At 36.8% G+C, this 25344-nt stretch overlaps 2 protein-coding genes across 2 annotated transcripts; both read right to left on the bottom strand.

Moving 5' to 3' along the window:
* Nucleotides 1-9193: 9193 nt before the first annotated feature.
* il19l (interleukin 19 like) lies at nt 9194-11717 on the bottom strand. Its single transcript, XM_081358302.1, has 5 exons — nt 11270-11717; nt 10656-10718; nt 10370-10522; nt 9597-9671; nt 9194-9397 (listed from the first exon to the last, which is right to left on the bottom strand). Exons 1-5 carry the CDS (start codon nt 11426-11428, stop codon nt 9314-9316), a joined length of 534 nt encoding a protein of 177 aa, XP_081214428.1. The 5' UTR covers nt 11429-11717; the 3' UTR covers nt 9194-9313.
* A 5815-nt stretch (nt 11718-17532) lies between these two features.
* prelp (proline/arginine-rich end leucine-rich repeat protein) lies at nt 17533-22808 on the bottom strand. The gene is made up of 3 exons (XM_081358524.1): nt 22515-22808; nt 18366-19348; nt 17533-18288 (listed from the first exon to the last, which is right to left on the bottom strand). Exons 2-3 carry the CDS (start codon nt 19342-19344, stop codon nt 18125-18127), a joined length of 1143 nt encoding a protein of 380 aa, XP_081214650.1. The 5' UTR covers nt 19345-19348; nt 22515-22808; the 3' UTR covers nt 17533-18124.
* Between the last annotated feature and the right edge of the window lie 2536 nt (nt 22809-25344).

Genomic DNA, 25344 nt, shown 5'->3' with positions numbered 1-25344 from the left:
AGGTCTGTAATTCTCTACAGATGATGTGTTTAGTGTTGCTTTTTTAAGCAGTGGAGTAACCCGAGCCTGCTTGAATGCAGTAGGGAAAGTGCCAGTATGGAGGGATGAGTTGATGATGTGTGTGAGTGCTGGTAGAAGTGTGGGAGAGATGGCTTGTAGAAGGTGTGAGGGGATGGGGTCTAGAGGGCAGGTGGTAGGATGACTGGAGAGGAGAAGTGTAGATACTTCTTCCTCGGTTAGCGGAGAGAAGGAGGAGAGAGGGTGATTGGCTGTGGAAGGGGTCGGTGGAAGTTAGCCTACACTAAACAGAGTAGGGTTATAAATGCTGTAAGAAAAGATGGGTTTTTAGTTGAGATTTGTGTCACAAAGAGTTAAAGGAAGATAATTCCAGAGTTTCGGAGCCACGGCACTGAATGAATTACTCAAATACAGTGACAAGACTGTCAACCACTGCTGTGTGAACGTGGCCTGTTTGCAATCTGTTCAGAATGCTTTGCAGTCAGTTGACTTTTTAAAAATACTGAATATCCATTTTGACGAGTCAGGTAGCATAGGCTACAGTAAATTCCAATTGCTATGTAAAAAAGTTTGATTGGATTTATTCATTCATTTATTTACAAAGTAATATTTTAAAATATACAATAACCTGAATTAATATATTTAGCCGAGAATATGATTTATTAAAAAAATAAATGTTTAGTAAAAATTTTTAGGCAAAAAGGAAGGGGCTGGGGCAAGATCCGCCAATGGGGTTGATGGTATTGTTTAATTTTATGTTTTATTTCAAGGATATTTTTGTTCAATAAACAATTTTGGTGCTGTTGGGTTGCAGTTTGAAGTCTTATGTAAAATATGGGTCCTGAAGAACCGCTGCTATAACAGAACATGTAGGTTTATTAAAATAATCACACAGTTGTGCACCCTGTGCATTTCATTATGTAAATATGTATAAATTAATATGTAAAACAGTGAATGGCTCAACAGCTGCTCTGCTAGTTTCATGAGCTTGATTTTAAGGAAGTGGTATAATCAAGCATCAGAGACGTGTACCATATAATGTGTACAGTTGCTGGTATAATAGAATGACACAAATCTCATTGACAAATAGTATAGCAGAGTTACTATTCTGGGTTTGAAAGGTCATTCGATTTAGTGCTGCAGTGCAATCGTGAGCTACCACAAGTGCTTAGCTTTGCTCATAGTCCTGGGAAGTTTTAGAGGAAGTGTACTGTGTATGTTCTTTCCCATTTGGTTAAGACCTTTCTGTATTGAACATTTAGTTTTGACCATGCAAATCAGATGTTTTGAAACTGTAGAAATTTTAAAACATGTTGAGTATTTTTAAATTTTGTGTTTTGGATGACCCTGGCTGTGTTTTTAAGACATGCTGGTCATACTGTCTGCAGTGCTTTGCCTAGCGTGCTTTGCATGCCTTCTTTCTTTTTTTTTTCTTTTTTTGTATAATTTTAAGTGTTAATTGATCAGCAAGAACTAAAACGCAAGAAATTTCCTGTTATGCTGAGCTGGTTTCAGTAAATTCACTAATTCATTTTTTTTAGCGGTTATGAAAGTGAATCACGAAATTCAAGCCAAGTCAGCGATGTATCGCACGTTTCTAGTACCGTCATCAGAATGGAATCATTTATCTGTTTCACTGTCACTGGAAGACTTTGAAATATTTGAATGTTGTGCATGTATTAATGTTTCTCCATGACGTTAAGATGCCTCCTCTACTACAAAGCACATCTCTTAATTTGACAAGACTTTGTATCATTTACTCTAACATTGTATCATTTATTTACCTTAGCATAGGAGATTACAGTATCAACATTAACAGGTTATGAATGAGGTATTTATTTTTTAATGTTGCTCTATGAATAGTAAATCTACCAAATCATAGTACAGTGCAAAGTTGTTGACTTTATAGCAACTAAACTACTTTTGGTTTGTTGTTTTGTTTTAGTGTTTGTTACACAGATATACTATTCTGACAATTACATTTCATATCTGAAGGTCACAAAGAAGTCTACAGACCTTATTGGCACTTCCTGTTATATTAATCTAACATTTATTTAGATATTTAATTTATTCAGTATTGTTGTATTTAAGTTGTACTGCCCTTTTTAAAGCAGAATTTTGAATTGTGATTGATCGCTTCACATTTTGGTGGAATATTGTATTATTATCATTAGTACGCAGTTTGCACAAGTAAATATAGAAGTGCTATATTAAATTGGCTTTTCTCCATCCTCATCCTCTCATGTAAAGATATTCATTAATCTAATATCTCATATCCTATGCCTGCAAAACTCCTCCAGTTTTTTAAACTTTAACACCATCATTGGCCATTAGAGGTCACTAATGAGGCTTGTTGAAAGTATTTAAAATGCTAGACTGAATAAGGAATTACATAGTAAGGGGTGTGCAGCAGAGTAAATATCTGTAACAATCTCAAATTTATTCATATCTGTATTTGTATTCGGATAAAAATGGAAGTGCGCCCTGCAAGTTTAATACAATTAATTGGAAGTTCATAAAATTACATCAGATTTTTTTCACCTTCATAGTTCAACATGCCTTGTATAACTCAAAATAATTCTTTATTATAATTGTAACATTTCTTTAAATATTTATTTATTTTAATTTTATTCATTTAATCAGGGACAATACACATTAATAATACATAATATGTCAAATGCGCCAGATTTAGTCAACACTGTCTAATTTTCATCCGTAGTCACTTACCTTCTAATTGTCGGAACCAATAGCCTCCTATGCAGTGCTCCAACATAGCGTGCTTTGAGGATGTTAAAGTTTGCAATGTGTGCCCTCATGCTGCTCATGTCACGTGTATGTGACCTGCTATCCATAAATGGAGATATGCTAATAAGAGGTTCCTGTCCAGTGATGTCTGTGTTTTTTCTCCGTATAGTTTATTAAAATAACCGGTTATAATTCACGAAACAGAGGACCTTTCCCGATCCTGATCAATAAATATTTAAATTTCGAATTAATACAATAATATAAAATGTTAATAAAAAGGGGGGAATGTTTTCTTAGAGAAACAGTTATACCTGGACAATCATCCACAACCTCAAATAAGAGGGGACAGAGAAACACATAGGCCTATCGCGTAGCCTATCACATCATACAAGTTTTAAAACATTTAAATTTAAATATCAGGTAGTAGAAAATGTGTATGATTTTGTATCTTATTAGTTGATTTTAGCACTCAGGAAATTTCTGGGATTCGGTAATATTTCAGTCCCTAGATTTTCTGAAGTGATGGTTCACTAAAATGAAATGTTAAAAGCTATGCTTTGGTATGTGTCAGGAAACAGACTGGAGAGATCAGTAAGTGTAAACAATCTTCCATCCTCTTTACCTGGCTGCAGGTGGGGTTTGTCACCATCACCAGGCTCTGTGAAAGAAAGTGACACAGGTGAGTGATAGGGCCTGAGTTGATACTCATGGAAAACTGAGTGAATGCTGTAGTGCTATGGTTGAAAGGAAACAGGAATAATCTCCTTAATGATCTCAAAGGGGCCAATGTACCTGTGACTTTTTGCATGGTAGGCATAACCTGATGTCCTGAAAGCCATACCTTTTGTTCTGGTTGGTAAGTGGGGACCGCAGATCGGCGGACATCTGCTTGGTTCTTCTGCCTCCGGATGGCTCCTTGCAAATGGTGATGAGCTGAGTCCCAGACCCTCTCACTCTCCTGGAACCAGTGATCAACTGATAGAAAATCCAAGAGTGCTCCAGACCAGGGAAACAACAGTGGTTGATAGCGGAGTACGCACTGGAAAGGGGTAAGGCCAGTGCTTCTTTGGCGCAAAGAGTTTTGCGTGTACTCGGCCCAGTTGAGATACTGGCTCCAAGAGTTCTGGTGGTTATGGCAGAAGGTTCGGAGGAAGCGTCCAATTTCCTGAATCTTCCGTTCCAACTGCCCGTTGGATTGAGAATGGAACCCCGAAGACAGACTAACGGTCACATTCATAAAGGCCTTCCTGACTCTGGAGATGTATTGGGGAACTCTGTCTGACACAATGTCCTCAGGAATACCAAAGTAGCTAAACACTTTGTTGAAAAGAAGCTCCACAGTCTCCATGGACGTTGGTAGTCCCTTGAGAGGAAGCAGTTGGCAGGACTTGTAACTGGTCAACAATTACAAGGATAAAGGTATCCGTAATAAAATCCACCCCTAGATGTGACCAGGGGCGATTGGAAACGGGCAAAGGAAGGAGCTTGCATGATAGAGATTTGGAAATGTGCAGTCAGTACATCCACTCACAAACCTTCTTACATCTCTTTCCATGCTGGGCCACCAGTTACAATTAAGTGAATTTAGAAGGTTTGATTGGCCCCTGGGTGACCAGTACCCACAGAGAAGTGAACGGTATGGATGAGTTTATTACTGTCGATCTGAAGGGCAACCCGGCTGAGGATTTTCAGGAGCATTGGCTTGGTTCTCCATAGGGGTCGACTGAATGGGGTTGACAAAGATCTTGGAATCAACAATGCAACAACCGGGGCAATAAGCAATCTAGTAGTTGAATCGTGTAAAGAATAATGCCCAGAGTGCTTTACGGTATTGAGAGGTACTGAAAGTTTTTGTGATTTGGTTTTTGAGGAGTGCCTCCACTCTTTCAATGCCAGCTTGATGGCTAGGAATTCCCAGTTACCAATGTCATAATTTTTCTTTGCCGTGTTGAACTTACAAGAGAAGAAAGCACATGGAGTCTGGGAGGCATCCCCTGCTGCTGGGAAAACTGCTCCGACACCGGTGGTGAAGGCATCTACTTCTACAATAAAGGGCTTGTTCCATATACATATAAACTGGACACAGCGACCCCATAGACTTCAACGGAGAAAAGTGAAGCAAATTAAAAGCCCTCATTTCCTGCGCAGACTCAAACTGAGCTTGACGAAGTGGATGTGACGTGAGACCCTGCCTGACAGTTGTAAGTTTTCTAGTAGCTGTGCCGAGCGAAATCTGACCCATTCCCTTCCGAATCTTGCAGAGACGGAGAGCGTGAGTAGGAGCTGTCCATGAGCTAGGATCAGGAGCAACGTCATGACTCTCTATGGGCTTCTCCCTAGACTTTATCGGACATTATGCCTCCACGTCCCCCCGATTGACTGCGAGCTTCTCTTCCTGTCTCTACGGTAATTTCCAGAGAGTCGCGTGGTTATGACGCAATCGTTAGCCTACTTTTACAAAAACAGCTTCTACGGGGCCATAACGTAAGATACAAGGTAATGGAGCCTTTTATACATTGTCATGTTTCTTGAGAAATAAACAATGGACAAATTGAGTCTTTAAACGCCTCAGCTGTAAAGTTATTTGCTGTCAAAGTGACGCCAAAATGAATAGGAGTCAATGGGATGCTAACAGCAGGTGAAGGCTTGTTAGCCAATGGCAGCTCCCGGGGGTGGTACGGAAATAGAGCGCTCAATTACCCCCCTGGCTTGTTCGGGTCAGGACAAATTAGGATCAATGACTCATGGCTGAAAACAACAGGCAGCAATAGCGGTGAATGATGACGAGAGATATGCAGGTGAGGAACCACACACACACACACACACACACACACATGCACACACACACTCTTTAACAGTCACTGATAAGCAAAGTTAACTTCCTTTTGTTTTTGCAGGTTTGGAAACTTGGGAATGAGGATACGTGATTAGGGAACAGGAGCAAGGAGCAGGACACAAAGGAGAGTACACTTCAGGCAAGTAGTAATCCAACAGATAGCAGTCTTAGCCATAGACAAGACCAGACATTGTGTGTGTGTGTGTGTGTGTGTGTGTGTGTGTGTGTGTGGAGTGTCCTTTTATCTGGTGCTGGGGAGATGAGGTGATTGGAGACAGCTGGTGATGATTAGTATTCTGGAGATGGTGATTGGCGGGACTGAGTGAGGGTGGAGGCTGGGGTGGCACTTCACTCAATTTATACTTTATATTTAACAAAATGTGCACATTGTCTATAATTTTCTAGCAATATTGAAATTATTTATTTGTACTACTTTCTTGTGAAAAATATATTAAAAAAAAAGCAAGATATTTAAAAAAACAGACTATAAAGTAACAGCCTGAGCTCGACCCATTCTCTGCCTAATAGTTTAGGCTCCCCCCATATGTGACATAATTTACCAGAAATGACATCATTCAGGTCTCTTTAACAGTGATGCAGAAGATGGTAAGTAGTATCCTACTTTTCATTAATATTTTCAAGGTAATTATTAACAACTCAAATCCATCACATAAAATTAAGATGGAAAATTTTTCAAATTTTTATTTTAATCCTAATGTATTTACAGTTTACTCAGTTCAGTGCTGCCATATATGGTCTACTCTCTACACAAGGAGCAATGGCCATTTTGAGCAAAAAACCTCAACCCCATCACACTCAACTCTGTCACATATCTGTATATTTCTCATTGTTTCGGGGTTGTAAACATGTGACAGGTTGAATTTTTCACTTAATTTATGAATAATTTTATTTAAAAAATATAAGATAGTAATGATTTCAGTAAAGATGTACTTACTTAAATCAAGACAACTCATAATTTTGTTTTAAATAGAAGATTTGATGTAATGTGTCCACTTAAACATTGCAAGCATCCTTTGTTAGAAATGGCAGCCACGTCAGCAGCAGAAAGACAGTGTTGTGCAAGCAGATATGTTGACCCAGAAAGAAGGGCTCAATATGAGAAAGAGACCAAGTTGAAAATAAAACATTGAAGGCAATGTCTCTCTTCAAACCTGTTACAGTCTTCAACCAAGTGACACTATTCTCAACTATTCTTTTGTAAAAAATAGAGAAGACGATAAAAAATTAAGTCATTTCTAGCTGATTACCACCTGACATGTTAAGGACTAACACAATAAAATTGGGGTTTTAGTTAAACATCTAAATTGAATTATTTTTTTTACAAAAAGAGACCACAGACACACAATTTGTCTTTTTAACTTCAGTCCCATAAAAATGTGACAATGATCATAAATGTTACATTTTAATGTAATTATTAAATTCTTATGAGGGACACATGAGCAGCAACATGAGATGTTGGTTTTATAAAAAGTTTTGTGTAAAATCCTTTTTAAACCAATTCCATTTTGTCCGTTAATGGTTAAAAAATAAAAGGTGTTTTAATCTGAAAATAATAAAAGGTCTTTAATGCCTGAAGTGGGAAAATACAATTTGTTGGACGTTTTATATGTGCCTAATGATGTGGGGTATTCAGAAAATGAATTATATGTAGTTTAAAAAAAGTTGAAATATTACTGAATCTCAGGATTGACCAACTCTTGACGAAGCTCTGCTTACTGAGAGATGCACAGTGACGGCAATGTGGCAAATTGCGATCACCCTGCGCTTTAATTCATAAAGTTTACACTCATTTGTGTATCATATCGTAGAATTTTTAAAACATTTAAATAGATGTATCTATTTGTAAAAAATGTGTATGTTGATATTTCTCTTGGCAAGAACTGATTTCTGAGAGACGTGCAGAGACAGCACGCTATTTGCGATTTCACTGCTCTCATTTTATTCATAGTTTACACTCATTTATGGCTGTCACTACGATTATTTTGGTAATCAAGTAATCGGTTGATTATTTTGATGTTTAATCGAGTAATCTGATATTTTTGGGGGGTGATAAAATAAACCTAAGCAAAGACCTAAGCCTTAAAAATGACTTAAAATACATATAGCATATAATAACAATGAGGCAATAATATTTGGTTCAAATCAAAAGCAAATAATATGGTTTTATAGAACAACACTATTAAAATACATAATATCAACAATTATCATATGTATATTATGTACTAAATGCCAGCAAAGGGTGCCAATGGCCTGGTCTTGTTACACTTTAAAGCAGATCAAATCCTTGTTTAATATTGGCCAAATTACATTTAATTCCAATGTTTACTTAATCTTTTATATTTGGCCACTTCTTTGCGACAGAAATACTATAGCCACTGTAATTTCTGAAACAACATGTGGACATCAAAACGTGTAACCACAGAGCTAGGGTTTAAACTTTTATTTTGAAATTGCGATGAACAGTTTGCATATTTAGAAACATGTTGATGTATTCTGTGTTGGTGTAGCACTATGTCATAGTGTGTTTTTATACATCGTTATAAATGGTTTTAATACATCGTTCAGCCTTAGAAAATTGTCTAATAAAGCGATTCACGGATTTAATTTCGTCCATGGAATGTCCCACTTCCGGTATTTTGCCGGTAGTTTGAGACGGGTCAATCGCAAAGAATCATGACAGCCCTAGACTCATTCCCTTCACACACTCATTATAGCGTTATTGATTTTAGAGGTTTATGTAGGTTATAATATTGTTCTATGCTATCCCCTGGCTCACCTGTTATCCAGCAAACATGAGGAGTGACTGTGTCTGCCGAATATTTTTCCTATTATTTGTTAGAATTCATTATTTGTTTATTCACGCTTTTTTATTATTCAGCCATATCCCTAATAGTAAGCACATAGCATAATAGCCGTACCCTACTATTTTCTTCTGCTATTTCTAATTATGGTCGAATGTTATTCTGAATTCAGCTATACAGCAACATTTAACAGAAGTGTTGTGTGATTCACTTTTTTCCCCCTTTCTTGCACTGGTTGTGCTGTGAGGACTCTCTATTAAGAATTAAGTCAGAATTTGACGTGGTATGACCTTAATATCTTCTTGTCTGATATGAGTAGTTGTGAACCTGGTAGCTAAATTGAAAGTCAGTGATAAATGCTGTTTGTGTTTTGTAGACAGCTGCTAAAGCGTTCTGTCTGAAAACACTGAGTGATGACGTGCTAAAACTTTAGACTGCAGCGTTTTAGCATAAACATGACAAGATTATGGTTACTTATGTTTTCTCTGACGTGTGGAAACTGCAGATATGAAACAAGTTTTAGAGCGATTTCTTATAATGTGTCTCAATTAATCTGAATAGATTTTGTGGTATAACAGGAGATGCACAATCTTTATTTTATACATTATTTTTATAAGACATAAATACAACAAAAACAAATATATTCAAAATGCAGATCACAAACTGACCTTACAGGTCTACTTTGCAGCATGACACTTATACATCATGCAAATATGCTTAGAAATATGGCCCATAAACAAATACTGAAAAGGCATATATTTTCCAGAATGGAATTCCATGTTTTTAAAATCAAGTACAGTAGTAAATATTCTTTATTCTTGAATCTATGCTGTTTATGCTTTAGAAATATAATAAATATTGAGCTTCACTTAAGTTTGGTCTTGGTCTATCATCATTGGTGTTGGAAACTTTCTAGCCATTCAAGCAGCGAATCCAGCTCTCCGATAGCCTTCGTGGCTCCTGCTGCCTGATCAAGCTGAGATACAAAAAGAAAGTTTCATTTTCTGTGCTGATTGTGGGGGAAAAGTTAGTAGACTTATTGTCAGATTAAAAAAATATATTTTATAATCATAATTAAAGAGTGTTAAATGTCTGAAGAAATCTGTGAAGCTTTTTATTGTCTGTGTTTGCAGGCCTAGTTATTATGTCTCCTGTTGGTGAATAATGTCTCTTACCTTGTCATATGTGGTTTGAATGCCTGTGAATTTTAGTGTTGCATCTACACTGCACTCACAGTGTGCATTAGCATGCTTTGGATAGACAGAAAAAAATGGTTAAGTTAATCTGCTAAAAGCTTTCTAAGAACATCTCTATTTGTATTCTTGTGCTCTGTAAAACCCAACAAGTTACGGCAAACTATGTAAAACCCAACAAGTTGCGGCAAACCATGTAAGTTTAAAAATAAATACATATGAGTATTGTGAACTTATATATATTGAGTCATCACAATACTCATTATGTATTTATCTTTAAACTTACATGGTTTGCTGCAATCAGTTTCCTCAATCGGTTTGAGTTGAGTTAACTTGTTGGGTTTTACAGTGTGCTTACAGTTGCCCCACCAATATTCTACAGTACACTTGTATTCATTTAAAATTGCCTATTTATTTATTTATTTATTTGTAACCAACCCCTGCATTTTCGATTTTCGCAGACAGGTATGTAGGTCACAGTCGGTACAAGGGAAAAATAGGAAAAGTCTCACAAAATGTTTTTACTACAAAGTTTTTACTACAAAACAATGTTTTAGTCAAAGACCTTATTTTGGGATTTCCGATGCCATTCAAATGCCAAAAGAAGGTCTTTGGCCTTGACCTTTGTAAAAATATTTGCGAGTTACGACAGTATGCGGGACTTTTCCCATTTTTTTCCAGTCTTACAATTTGCTTCAGTTTGAAAAACATCTTTTAACTTTAAGTAGTGTCTCTGTCTAGTATCTTGTACTTACACACACTCGTAGGTCCTTGGTGATACTGAGGAAGGAGTTGGCCAGGACGCTGGTGGTTCTGCGATGTAGGGAATGACTGCTAGTGTAGCTGATAAAGACCTTATCCATGTAAAAGTCTAAGAGCTGCCTGAGGAAACAGCAGCTTTCTGTAGCCTTATAACGGGGAAGACACATAAATCACAGATTTTTTGACAGTCTTAATAATATATGGCACATTTTAATTGATCAGTTGATTCTACAAAGGTTATGATGCTACAGGCGCTGCAAATAAACTTCAAAATGTTACCTGTACACTGTTCATCACGTCTTTTCTAAGTAATCTGATTCCCTTGTGATCATCTCCAGAAATCTGTCAAAACAAAAGATATTATCAGATTGCATTACCATTGTAATCACTACATAACCTCTAACCACAGACGCAATAAAAATGAGGCCACTTTAAAAACAGCTTTGTTTGATGTTGCTTGCATGTACATTTTTTTGCTCTGTTTGTGCCAGGGATATGATTCGTCACCCTGACAAAGTGCTGAACACATTGCCAGGAGTTTCCACTGAGGTATTCCTTTTGTTAATTTTTCCATTATCATGCTTAAGTCATTGGCATGTTCAACTCAGAACCGAAACAAAAAAGCATGTCTTGCCACATGCTATTCTTTTGATGTAGACATGCAGAGTCATGAAGAATGAAATAGCTCAAATAAATCAATAACCTGTTGGTTGACATACCAAACCTGTCGAGAAAGCCCATTGACATCACCAGTGACGTCATTGTTATGGTGGGAAATTGACATGGCGCTATTTATACATGTTTAGAATGCATCAAACCGCTACCAGCTATTTTAACTCAAGAAAATGCTGAAACTAACACATGACTAAGCTTAAGACTGTAAGTGTGCTTACCATGCCTTGACGGATGTGCTGGAAGTGGTGCCTAAGTTCGTGGGTGTGAATGTTCACTTTACAACTGCCCAAGTGAAGCCTCCGACCCTGGGCCGAGTCCCATAGACCACACAGCATGATGCATGCAAACATACTATATATGATAAACAAGTCCTTCATTATGCTTCTGACAATTCAGCCTGGGAAATAAAGAAAAGACAGTCAAACACAACCTTGTATGTGTTACATGAAATTATACTTGTATTAGCTTTATCAGTCTGTTCTAGGATAAAATATATGCTATATGTTATGTTTTGTTACCTAGTGATGTCCGAGGAGTGTTTTCTTCATAGAATGATGTGCACCTCTTCATGGTGATGGCAAGTGCTCTTATAGTGTGGGACAAGAGGGGAATTTCGACAGGTGTTCCTTAATTATCTTCTACCTCCCATTACAGTAAGAGGAAGTGAATGTCTTTGCAATATTTTTTATTTCATCACTGGGCATTGACATGAAAGGATGAAGGACTTCCGTTCAAATAATTACTGACATACACAATTTTACAATACCTGTAGTAGCATGTCATACTATGTAGTTTAGCAATTATGTATCTTAGTAATATTGGGGTTGGTAATTTTTTTTAATGTTTTTGAAAGAAGTTTACTAATGCTCACCAAGGCTGTATTTATTTTTGATCAAAAATACAGTAATGTGATGGCAAAGCTCACAGTTTGTGATGGCAAAGCTGAATTTTTAGCCAGTCTTCAGCGTCACATGATCCTCCATTTATATTCATTTATGAATTATGAACTATTTGATTACTAATGAGGAAGAAAGACCAAACTACTTTTATCCCATTATTTGGTTATTCTTTTTTAGCAGATCTTTCAAGGCAGCTGAGCTTACTGTACACTTGCCACTGCGACAGTCCCTCTGCGGCCGCCTTAGGGGTTAACATAATTGTCACTTTACCATTATCTCTACATCCTTGCATGGGTTCATTTCATCTGATAAAAGCTGACAGAAACGTCAGAGTTTCCTTTTCAATCAACTGTCATATTTTTTTTTACACCTTCAAGCGCAGCTTACTTTAAACCAAATTTTCTCTTGTGACCAAAAATGAATTACGGTAGTATTCTTTTTTTTTTCGGAACGGGACAGCAAATTTCTTCCCAACATTGTTGTGTTATATAACAATGTTTTTTTCTGATACTTTCATAATCAAGTGACCAGCATTGCTTGCCTTTTGAAAGTATGCACCCCATGGCCCAGAAGAAAACTTTTCTTTAGTCATTTCTGGCACTGTTAGACGGCATTGGTAGGAAATAAATTCAGATCTTCCTTGCTCTGTTTCCTGATGCTGCAAGCAGTTTGTTTTATTTTTGTCCTTTTCTTTAAGGGTTTGTTTGCTTATCAAACCTGTCTGCGAAATACGGGTAACTGTCAGTCGTATGAGTTCTTTGCACAGCAAGGAAATGAATACGTGAAATACTTGTTTAATTCATTGTTTAAAATATGAAGATGTTGAAACACTAAATTATTTGCAACCACTGAGCAGGAAGAGAACTTAAACATTTGTAATAATTTATTGTTACTGGATAAAACAATACAACCAAGAACTTTTTTTTATATGTCACTCATCACTAACATGTGGGGACCTGAAACATGATTTCAGTGGTTCACTTTGTGATATATCTCCCTGGGGTAGGCAAAGTCGTGGCGCCTTCGCTTTAAATATGAATCCTGTATGTTTTGCGTGTATTTGTGTGAATGAATTGCGCAGACGCACGGTTTCCTTTAGTCCTACCTCACATATTGGCTTTTTTATCATGCTTATCATGCTAAATACAGTTTGGACACATTACTGTTTAAATGAATGTTTTTGAAAGAAGTCTCTTATGCTCATCAAGCCTGCATTTATTTGATCAAAAATACAGAACAAATGGAGCAATATTGTGAAATATTATTAAAATGTAAAATATTGATTTTTTTAACCTGTTACCGTAAAATAAAAAAAATTGTGATATATGTATAATTGTGTGGCAGAACTGAATTTTTTTATCAGCCATTACTTATTCATCAAAGATTCCTGAAAACAACATATTAAACATATTAGAATGATTTTAGAAGGATCATGTGGCACTGAAGTCTGGAGTAATGCTGATGAAAATTCAGCTTTGCATCAGAGAAATAAATTATATTTTGAGGCATATTAAAACAGAAAATCGTTATTTTGGCAGGTGTGTGATGTTACATCACATCACTTACATATTTGAACAGGATTTGTTTCCAGGTATAACTGTGTAAATGTGCCTTTGACTCTCACTTATATTGTTAAGTATATTCTAAGTAAACTATAAATATATTTATTTTGTCCTCACATTCTTTCTTGTAGTTCCCTCTCACATACCTGACTGAAAGGCTCATTATGCGGGTCATTGTCTACACAGGTGCGAATTACAGCATTATTCATGATCATTCACGCCTCTTCGCATATTGTTTTATGTTTGATTGAGTGGGCAGGATGATTTTCACATAGCTTTGAAGCAAAAACATAGGCTACAACATCCAATACTCAAAAGTCTTGTGGACACATATTTAGTATGTGTTTTGTGGTCTTATTTCAGTGACTTTTTTTTCAATAACCACGCGTAAATGTTATTATCTCAAAAATAAATATGTACATACAGTGCTGGTCAGAATTATTTGCCCCCTTGGTAAATATGATCAAAGATGGCTGTAAAAAATAAATCTACATTGTTAATCCTTTTGATATTTGATAAATTTTTTTTTGCAAAAATCTAACCTTTATTTGAAATAAAAGAATTGAAAGTGGGGGGAAAATCACTTGCCCCCATTTATTAAATATCTTTTGCAACCTCCTTTTTCCAAGATAAACAGCTCTGAGTCTTCTCCTATAATGCCTGATGAGTTTGGAGAACAACTGACAAGAGATCAGAGATCATTCCTCCATACAGAATCTCTCCAGATCCATGTTGGCGCTTCTTCTCTTCAGTTCAGTCCACTCATTTTCTATAGGGTTCAGGTCTGGGGACTGGGATGGCCATTGCAGATGCTTGGTTTTGTGATCAGTGACCCATTTTTGTTTTGATTTTGATGTTTGTTTTTGGATCACTGTCCTGTTGGAAGATCCAAACATGGCCCGTTATAAGATTTCTAGCAGAGGCTGTCAGATTTAGATTTTTTATCTGTTGTTATTTGATCAAATCCATTATGCCATGTATCTGAACAAGATGTCCAGGACCATATTAAGTGTTCGCTGCCAAAAAGCTCTGTCCATCAAACGTTTGAAAAGTAACTGAGACTTCTGGAACTTCAAACAGGACAGGTTCTATGGTCAGATGAAACAATAAAATTATCTTTTTTGGCAGCAAACACTTAAGATGGGTGTGGTTCATACAGGGATAAAAAAGTACCAAGTGTAAAATGAAATACTCTGCTGTATCTTTAATGCTGTGGGCCTAATTTTCTGCCAGAGGTCCTGGACATCTTGTTCAGATACATGGCATCATGGATTCGATCAAATACCAACAGATAAAAAATCTAAACCTGACAGCCTATGCTAGAAATCTTATAACGGGCCATGTTTGGACTTCCCACAGGACTGTGATCAAAAAATAAACATCAAAACAAAAATGGGTCACTGAGCACAAAACCAAGCATCTGGAATGGCCATCCCAGTCCCCAGACCTGAACCCTATAGAAAATGAGAGGGCTGAACTGACGAGAAGAAGCGCCAACATGGATCTGGAGAGATTCCAGCCCGATCTCACGGGAAAACGTACAAATTCTACGAGGTGGCTTATTCGTACGAATTCATACGACCTGACTCGTACGAATTAGTACGATTTTTGCAAAATCGTACATATTTTACGAATTGGCCAATTCGTATGAATTCATACGAATGACCTACCCATGACCCCGCCCCTAAACCTACCCATCACGTGGGTTTAGACAAATCGTACAAATTCGTACGAGTGAGGTCGTACGAATTAGCCAACTTTTTATCATTCGTACGAATTTGTACGAATTGGTCGTGAGATAGCGTTGTATGGAGGAATGGTCTCTGATCTCTTATCAGGTGTTCTCCAAACTCATCAGGCATTATAGGAGAAGACTCAGAGCTGTTTACTTGGAAAAAGGAGGTTACAAAAATTATTTAATAAAAGGGGGTAAATAATTGTTTGCAATGTGTTTTGGAGAAAAACATTTATTTCATAATGTGATTTCCCCCCACTTTCAATTATTTTACTTCAATGAAAGGTTAGATTTTTGCGGGTTTTTTTTTAAATAAAATATCAAAAGGATAAACAATGCATATTTATTTTTTACAGCCATCATTGATCATATTTACAAAGGGGCAAATAATTCTGACAAGCACTGTACATGTTGCTCACATATTATGGTAGTCCAGTTCGTGCTGAATACAGTGCAATGACACTTTTGCCATTAATATGTTTATAAGCAACTGAAAAAACCACAAATGTCAGGGCATGTCAAAACCTCTCCAGGGCCTCAAAAACACCTCAGACCCCAGAGGGATATTTTGAGTTCCACATGTTTCCACTTTGTTGCTGTTCTTAAATACATTTTTCAAGTAATCTGTACTTTATATGAGTGTTTTTATTTTGGGATACTTTTACTTTTCACTTCATTATATTCCAAAGCATAATATCATTCAGTTTACTCCACTACATTTCATAAAAAAAACATGCCATTCCTTGTTATTTTGAACTGAAAAAAATCGTCACCCACTCCGAGACATGATAGCGGTGTCCGATTCGTGAACAAGCTGATTCTTTTTAATGAACCTGCTACATTAGTTCGCAAATCACACTGAACAATTAATTCGTGAATTGGATCTATCCAATTGCATCTCGAGTCAACATTTCACTTATTCAATCTTTGATCCGGTCAGAGCGAGTCTCCAGTTATCAATTCACAAGTTTGATTAAAAATGAGCAAAGAACGGGATCCTCGTAGTTTGAGTGTGCGTGTGACTGGTAAGTTACTAATGCCGAATTTTAGGATTCATTATTGTAAATGAAAATCATATTCAGGTCGCAACTAGTTGTAGATATGCTGTAAAAGGGCAATTGACAATTCATAATAATGCTTTTTCCTGTGAGTTTTTTGATTTTCTATGGATTTTCTTTGCAAAGTAAAATAAATCCCGTAGCCGTAGCTGCCAAATATTTTTAGTCCCCCTGTAGTCAATAACTGTATCCCTTAAAACTCATCTTTGATCACAAAAATTAAATATTTAAAAGTGTTTTTCCTGTGACAAATATTTCTTCATGCCTTAAAATAACTTGAATGTAACTCTGTCTGCACCCTTGCTTCTTTTATACGTGGATAATGAAAATGCAAATTAGCCCCGCCTCCACTCACTCACACCTTGAGAGTCCCCTACTTCGCAACATTTAAGGACACGCTAAAGCCCACCCGCTCTTTGATGTGATTGGTTACACCACATAGACCAATAAACAACAGTAAAGACTTCATTTTTACCATTGGGAGTCTTTAACCAAGTTTAGTGTTTTTTTCTTAAAGATATTTGGAAAAATTAAATATTTTCCCTATATTTTGATGGTTTAAACAAACTTCTCAAACAAAAATCTCCTTCAGACATCACTTTTGTCCAATATTGTGTAACATGATTAAACAATAAAACATTAGTACAGTCTGAAAACATTCCATATCATATTTGAAAACAGTTAGCAAGTATTCTTAATGTTATGAAAAGGAAAAAGTTCATTTCTAGAGATGCAATATGATTTATGCAATATGTGTTTTCTTGATCTAAATGAAAGTGTTTGAATCTTGAATCTTATCACAAAAGCATTTAGAGATTAATTTACTCAATATAATATACTGTACATGATAATAGATCCCACAAGATGTCGCTATAGACACAATTTTCTTTTGTGCTTGGTACATTTGGCTTTGGAAAAGTTTGTGAATGTGTACTAAATTATTCACTAAATCTGTCTTCTTCTCTGGTTTTATTAGGGCCCAAGCACAGATGGTGCATTCCTATTGGAATTGCTCCATTTATTATTGTTATATTGTATTTTTATGTTATGTGAAGTGTGGAATATAGCAGGTGCATTATACCCTTGCAGTGACAGAGTCTACTTTCAGATCGCATATGTCAAACTACAATGTGCATATGACCGATTTAAAAACCATATAAATGGAATGATTAAATGAACCTATTATTATTGAAAAACCCTTTGAGAAATCCTTTTGGGTCTACAATATTATGTTGTTGTTTCTTTTCTTTATTTTAAATCAAGTTTTTAAACAAAAATGTATACATATTTATTTATACAGAGATACTGACAAGATGAAGGCAAGACTACACACAGTACTTTAAAAACACAGGCACATTAAGGACATTTTCAACTACACAGTAGTTACATTATTCCCCTGTTTATCATTCTTTTCATCGTATCTCTAGTCTACCTCTATAGACAGTACTTCTTCCAGTTTATTCATTGTAACTACACTTGTTGTCTGTAGCACAGTACGTCAGTTAATGTACCTTTATTTTTAGGGTTTAATTAATTCCACTGCGGCTGCTTCTGCTCTGTATAATCACATAGAAACGTTTAATGTAGAATACTCATGCTTGGTTGTATTCAAGACAGAAAGTTCAATAAATATGATGCATTGAAGTTTTTTAGGTTACACACTGAAACATTCCTGAACATTAAAAAAATGCATTGCCATTTGTTCTTAATTACTTACTTGTTTTCTCTGGTACTGTTTGATTCAATCAGTACTGTCAAGTAGACAGGAAGGCCTGTTTGTGCGCAGGCATGCATAAATCGGTTCATCACTCATGACATCTTATATTACTATAGCATGGAGGTGTGTGAAGCACATTATGACATCAAAGGGCACAGGGGGACTCAAGTGATTGCCATCCAGACGCAGGTATCTCAGTTTGGGTGCTCCGTTTTCATCGTGCATGTTGTGAGCATTAGTGGGGCAGATCTCGGTGCCATTTATACCTGCAAAGACAAGTAAATGTGTTATTTTGTTGAAAATTTTCTGTGGCACAATACAAACATTTTAATTAAGTACATACTCTCAATAACATTGTTGTTGAGGTGAAGTTGCTCCAGTTCGGAGTTGAACAGGGGAACAGTGCTCAGCTTGTTATGGGCCAAATGCAAATCCAACAGTGAGCTCACGTTGAACACCATCTTTGGAAGACCTTTGTCACTAAGCTGGTTGTAGTTAAGTCTCACAAAGGCCAGGTGTGCAAAATCCTTGAAGTAGTCCTGTGGAATCTCCTCGATGTTATTTCTGTCCAAGAACAGTTGGAGGAGGCTGTTGGGTATATTCGCAGGCATCTTCCGTAGGATGTTGTGGGCCAAATTGAGCTGAATCAAGTTCTTCAGATCTTTGAAGATGTTCTTACCCAAGCTGCTGTCACTGATCCTATTGTGATGCAGATCTAGAAGCGCAAGATGTTTCATCTTGCTGAACGCTCCAGGAGGGATCTTTGAGATCTGGTTGCGGCTGAGTCGAAGCTGCTCCAAGCCGGCCGGCAGGTCCTCAGGCACCTCCTTTAGCTCGTTCCTCTGCATATAAAGGTAAAGGAGGTTTGGCAGCTTCTCAAACACTTGTTTCTCCACCGAACGGATGCGGTTGTTTCCCAGATTGATCCACTTAAGCTCAGTGCAGTTGTTAAAGGAGTCCGCGTTTACTTGATTAATGTAGTTGTTCTGTAGGTAAAGGTAGTGGGTTCGGAATGGGATGATCGGGACCTTTCGGAGATTGCGGTTTTCACAGTACAGGGCATTTGGGTATGATGGTGGGCAAAAACACTCTCTGGGGCAGTCTGAGAATTCAGAGGGAGGGCCTAGGATCGGAGGGGGAAAATCTGTGGGTTCCTGGGGTTCGGGCTCTGATTTTGGGGCAGGAGAGGATGGTTTCTTGGGGGCAGGAGGTTTCTTGGTGGTAGGTGGGCGGACAGGCTTTGGTTTTGGTTTTCGTTGCCCACAGACATCCGTGATTAGAAGAAGGACAAGAAGAGAGCAGTATGCAAGCCCAGCTTTCATGGTCCTGAACAGAGAAGCAGCAAGTTATTTACATTTTTTTGTCATATTGACATCACTTGATTGCATACTTTGCTAACGCTGAGATTAAAAGAGACTTGTGTGAGGTTTCTGGAATCTTTTTGGGGTAAAGAAACATAAGAAGATGAAGAAACCACTGATATATATAAGAGATATCTTTTGTGTTTTTTTCTTGATACCTTGATCAGGGTCTGGCATGACTCAGCCACAGGCTGTAAAGTGTTTTTTTTTTTTTTTTTTTGCTGTCGTCTTTGACAAAGCATCCAGTCATGTAACCTTCCAGTTTGGCTGGATTATTATGACTTCTACAGACTCTGGAGAAAAAAAAATGCTCTGGATTTACAGGTTTTCTGCACAGGGCTGCGATAAAGACTCTATTGTGCAATGCGGGGCCTAGGAAAGAGTGAGTCTTAATGAGGGAAACAGGCTAAACACCCCGGGGAGCTTGGAGGAAACCAATGCTAGAGCAGTCATAGTGTTGCTATGCTATCTTTACCACTTAGAGTTGAATTGTTGATTGGTGGAACACCAAAAAACATGACATCATTTCTTGGAGGATTAAATAAATCTAGATCTAACAGAGTAGCTAACCCGCTCTACTCTGCCAAAAGGGTTTTTCAAGATGTTTGTCTTTAGTTTATAATTCACTTGGAGTTCACAAACAAGAGTATAGAGATGATGAGCAATGTTACAAAAATGTTTTTCACATAATATGAAAGATATTTTTTAATGGAAGATAATAAAACAGTAAAAAATATTGAATAATTATTATTGTGTATTTTAATAATTGCATAACATTTTAAGTTTATGATAAATATTATTATATTTCTAAAATTAGGTCAAGAGAACCAACATTTTATGCTTATTTAATTTAATATAAATAATACATTAAATCAATATTACATTTTAAAATATTTAGCAAAATTATATATTATGTTATATAATTTATTAATAAAGCACTTTCATCAGGCCAAACTCTCTCATCGAGGATTCTTCATCTGCTTCTTAACTCCTATAACAATGACTGCTTCCAAAGCTTCAATAATTCAATATCAGTCTTTGCTGGACTTTGCAGGACCTTTAACCCTATCCCCTTTGAAACATGTTTTAAAGCAAGAAGAAGCTGCTCATTTTAGGCCACATCTCTTTTGGGGTTATGTCTGAACTTTGACAACATCAAAATATGTTAATTTAGCTTTTTTGGCCTTTCTACTGTGAAGTGCCGTGTCTTTTAGATCACTATCTTGCTGTATTACCTAACTGTGCTTCAGCTTCCATTTTTAGAGAAGTGTCCAGATGTTCTCTTTAGGAATGTTCTGATACAAAGAAGAATGTTCAAGTTTTAGTTGCAGTTCAGCCATTTGGATGTTTTTCAGGGTCCTTGTGATTTCATAAATGATTTGAAACCACTCATAGAAATATTTTGGCGGGTTGGCTGCTGGGAAGTGATCTCAAGTTGAAGATTATTGTTCCTACTACGGTTCAGTGGAAAAAAAATTGCTTTACAAAATAAACAGACTGATAAATTTCAACATCTTATTCCTACTTTGAGCTCCCTTCAGGGATTTTCTTTGATTAGCTTTGATTATTTTCTTTATACTGCTCTTGGGAAAAACTTTGTGCTGGGAACTTAATGGTAAAAATGTGTGAAATTATATTGAGCAGTGTTGATAATTGGGTTAAAATAGGTAAACATTATAATATTTGTTTAGACTTGGTTACTATTATCTAATATTACTTTTGAGTTGATCAGATCGGTCAAGCCCTAAAAACATGTCAGTTCAACTCCATTTTTTAGCCTAGAGGAATCGTTTCACTAGAGAGATGAATGTTTTATGAATCCTATGCAGAGACTCACACCCATACAGGCACAAAACAAGGAGCAGTGCAGAGGGTCTGATGGATGATCGCAATCAGATGTTTGGCTTAAAGTGTCTGGCTGGGTGTCAGCTGCATGGTCATGGAGGCCAGGCAGCAGGACTCGGGCCTTGGTAGAAAGGAAACCTGGGAAAATGTTGATTTGTTTAGTTCTCTTCTGTATGCCTGCTTTAGGTGGGGTGCAAATGAGATTGTCCTTCTATCTGGCCTTTGAGGGAAACTTAGATTTTAATCAGAAATGTCGAAAAGCAAAAAAATATTTGTGACCATATAAGGAGATTTGGGTCATTACTAGGCTTAACACAAACTCATAATAACAAAAACATGTTATGAGTCAGTGCTGGCTGCACTCAAAATGGGAGGGAACTGATGTGTTTTAAATTTGGTTAGAAGTCAAAAGACAAAAGAGGTCTCTAGGATATATAATTTCTGAATCAAGAGAATAATAGTTTTGCCTAGAAATGGATTAAACTAAAAGCATTACAGGGTCTGCATCCCAAGCAGTTAATATGATTGATGAAAATGTAGGAATAAATCAATGAAAAAGCTTCCCCAGACATATCATGTGTAGGATGGCTCAGTTTGATGGATGTAACATATGCTAATGGGATCACTAGCCAGAATCTGCTTTGAGTATTTTTATCATTTTGACTTGTTTCTGACATCTTAAAAAAAAAAACACAGTAACAAGACTTTGATAGATCAGGTGAAGGATAGACCTGGATAGGTCAAAAGACAGCTGAACCATGTATATTTGGTAGAATGATTTATTATTTTATTTTTTTTAAAGGTAAATATTTTCTTAATTATATTTCTATGTTTTATTACCTTGTTTTATATGTAATATCTTGTCTTATATTTTACTATTTTTATTATATTATTTATATACTATCCATTTTACAGTCAAGGAAACTTTAACATTTAAAGAAGTATTAACATTGAGAATAAAAAGCTTGCAAGGAAACATCTACCTGTTTTAGCATTGTACTCAGAGGTGTTAATGTGAAAAATCTGGGCATTAAATAAGCCCTAAGAAATATTTGCAAGAGTACTGATAGGTAATGAATGAACAGCCCTAAAGTAATCATGCCATTATTTCATAAACCTTAAAGAAAAAAATTATATTTGGCTAAATAGACTTTAGGACTAATTTAATGGCTACATTAATGTTCCATTTCTTGCCAGTATTCACAGATTTTCTGATCAGTATATATGTTGCTTGTCTCCTTTGAGACTGATTTATGGCTATTTTGAAGAAACAAAGCATTTCTTACCTGTTGCTGGTTCCTGCCCTCGTTTGATGAATCCTCGAGCTGTCACTTCACTCTCACAGAGTTTTGCTCTCCCACCTAGCTTTCTCCCCCTCTCTCACTTAGTTTCTTCCTCCCTCTTTCCTCCGTACTTCCCCTGTTCTCCTCTGCTAAGCAGGCTGCCTATTGGGTCGTTCCCTCTTTTCCTTCTGAAGGTCAACAATTCTGTCTCCCTGCCCCGCCTTCTGGGAAAGTGCCTCAAATTAAATCAAAACGTCCATCCCTTAACACCAGGATATGTTCTACCCTGCTGTACACACTTGATGCATGCGAATGAGTGTTTATCAAGGACTACAGGGCTGGTGGGACAGGGTGGAGATTGATGCAGAGAGCGTGTGGTCAACATTCTTTCCCATGCTTGGGATACTCCATCAAAATCATGGTCTTTTTATTTAGTTTAGAACTACAGAGTACTTGACAGCTTATTAATCTTTTCTTTTTTTTTTTAAGTTAAAAAAATGATTGTGTGAGTTCACTTATTTGGGATTGTCTGACTTTAAGTGCTTTAGGTTTTTAGGCAATTTCTCTCACACTTTCTTTTTCTCTCTTTCCTGTGCTTTTAGGCCCATGAGTGTTTGTGCCTTATGCAGTGAGCTGCAGCTGCAAAGCAGTGGTGACGAGATGTGCGATACATAGTTCTTAATCCCAGAGAAACCTGTTTCTTCCTCTATCCTCACACACATTTGCTCATTCATACCATAAAGTCAGACCCACCCTTATATTATAAACCCAGAGAGAACTTCAACATCTGCAGTAACAACATCTGTGATACAGTATATGGTGTTTCAGAATTGTAAGTCTGAAGAGATCCAACATTTAGCCAAGGGTCTGTTCAGTGTTGTCTTCCTCTGAGATCTCTGGAGATGTCCTAGATTTGCACATTTGTGCTAAATGAGAATCATGCAATTGTGGGATGTAATTGTGGTCAGCCCAGGGATATATTGGAGTTCTAAATCAACCTAGGACATATACTGGCTCATCACAACCCACCAGAAATACCTTGCTTAATTTATCCATGAATATGCAAATTAGCCCCACCTCTACTCACACCAGCTCAGAACTTTACTGTAGTAAATGCTGCACAATGGCAAGTGGAAATACTGGTTTAATTCAGCCATACATGTTTGAACCAGAAGCTGATTAAGAAAAATAGCAGAGGCTCGTCTACAAGTCGATGTATCAGAATGGTAATGCATTTTATGTATCGCTCTTTACAACGTCGGACACATAACGGTAATTAATATGATTAGCCTTTTGCGTGTCTCCGTTATCCAACCGCTACAAATGTGTTGCTAATCTTACACAAACCATGTTTCTGTTCGCCACCCTTTCCCAGTCAGACAGCTGCCTTCTAAAAATACGTATCCTTAGAAACACTTTGAACCATCTAGAATGTCAATGGAGAAAGACATATACTCTAGTTCATCATAACTTAGTAATGTACATCATATACATAATTCACCTGCTATATTGCTAAATGCACCCGATTTTTCATATCAACAGAAAATTATGCCGCGATAAACTGACTTCTCTTGAGTCTACCCTGCTTCACAGCAGTAATGAAATGCTGAAGCCCACCCGCACTTTGATGTGATTGGTTACATGGTAATTTGTGATGTAAGAAACACCGGCAATTTCAAACAGCGTTTTTTAAAATGGTATTTGGTTAACTACAGTTTTAAGGAGAAAATACTCAGCAATGGTGTTGACTTATGAGTTTGCACATGGTTTGTCTTACTCTTTGCATTGGCTTGCTTTGATTTTGTGGTTTTCTTTGTCCACATTGTTGATAATCTGTGACGTGAAGAAGTGTTTTTGGTGCTGGTCCAGTTCTGTTTTTAGGAAGATCACTTTTGTATGCTGTGAGATCCTTTGTAAGAGACACATTGAAACTCGCTCACTCAAAGTGAGTCCTTGAAATTAAGAATACTGTTTAGATCACTATTCAGGCGCAGGCTGGTCTCTATCAAACATCATTACATCAAAGTTAAAGTGGGTGTGATTTTGCATGTGTGTTGTAATGGGTCTTGCTCTGTACTATACGCGAGTCATTGTGACATTTACTCTGATACCTTGTGAGATCATTTAGGTCAAATATTCACGACAATGCATCTTTGCCAAGACAATATTTTTTAATGCAGGATCATTGTCATCTGAGACACATCTAAATTTTGTTTTAATTAAAAGTAAAAGGCTGGAAAGTATGTAACTGGTGTGCCCTTCTGGCAAGGAAATGTCTTTCCTTTCTCTTACAACTTACATTTATTTGCATATCAAGCTTAATTACATGCTTTAAGATTTATTGTCAAGAGCTTAATGGTTTGGCACAGAGTGAAAACATCCAAGGTTAGTCATATGCATGATGCAGGGTTGAACTGACCCTGAAGCATCTGAGCATCTGAAGGCAGATTTACTTTATTGTTCTTCTAGTTATTGCTAAGGTGTGATGGATTTCTTTCGGCATGTGCTTAACAGATGATTATGTGTCTGATGTGTGCAGTCTTGCCATATGGGTTGATTTTATTGTTTGCTTGCTTACACACATCCACAGACAGACACAAATGATTGACAGATGTGCATTTTCAGACGCACATGTGTGAACATCACAATAAATGGAGTGCAGTTTATGCTCCCTGTATTGACATTAAATTTGCATAGGATTAATAATTCTATTACATCATGCTCAACAAACCATCAAGCCTTACAACTTGTAATTCTGGCACCTAAAACAAAATTGTGAGTTTTGGATCAGAAGCAGAGGCTTAGCAATGTGTCATTTTCACCACACAGTTTT

Source organism: Scardinius erythrophthalmus (assembly GCF_964197995.2).
Source record: "Scardinius erythrophthalmus genome assembly, chromosome: 25".
NCBI classification, from domain to species: Eukaryota; Metazoa; Chordata; class Actinopteri; order Cypriniformes; family Leuciscidae; genus Scardinius; species Scardinius erythrophthalmus.
The sequence above is the reverse complement of the archived record's forward strand: the minus strand, read 5'-3'. Positions and strand labels throughout refer to the sequence as shown.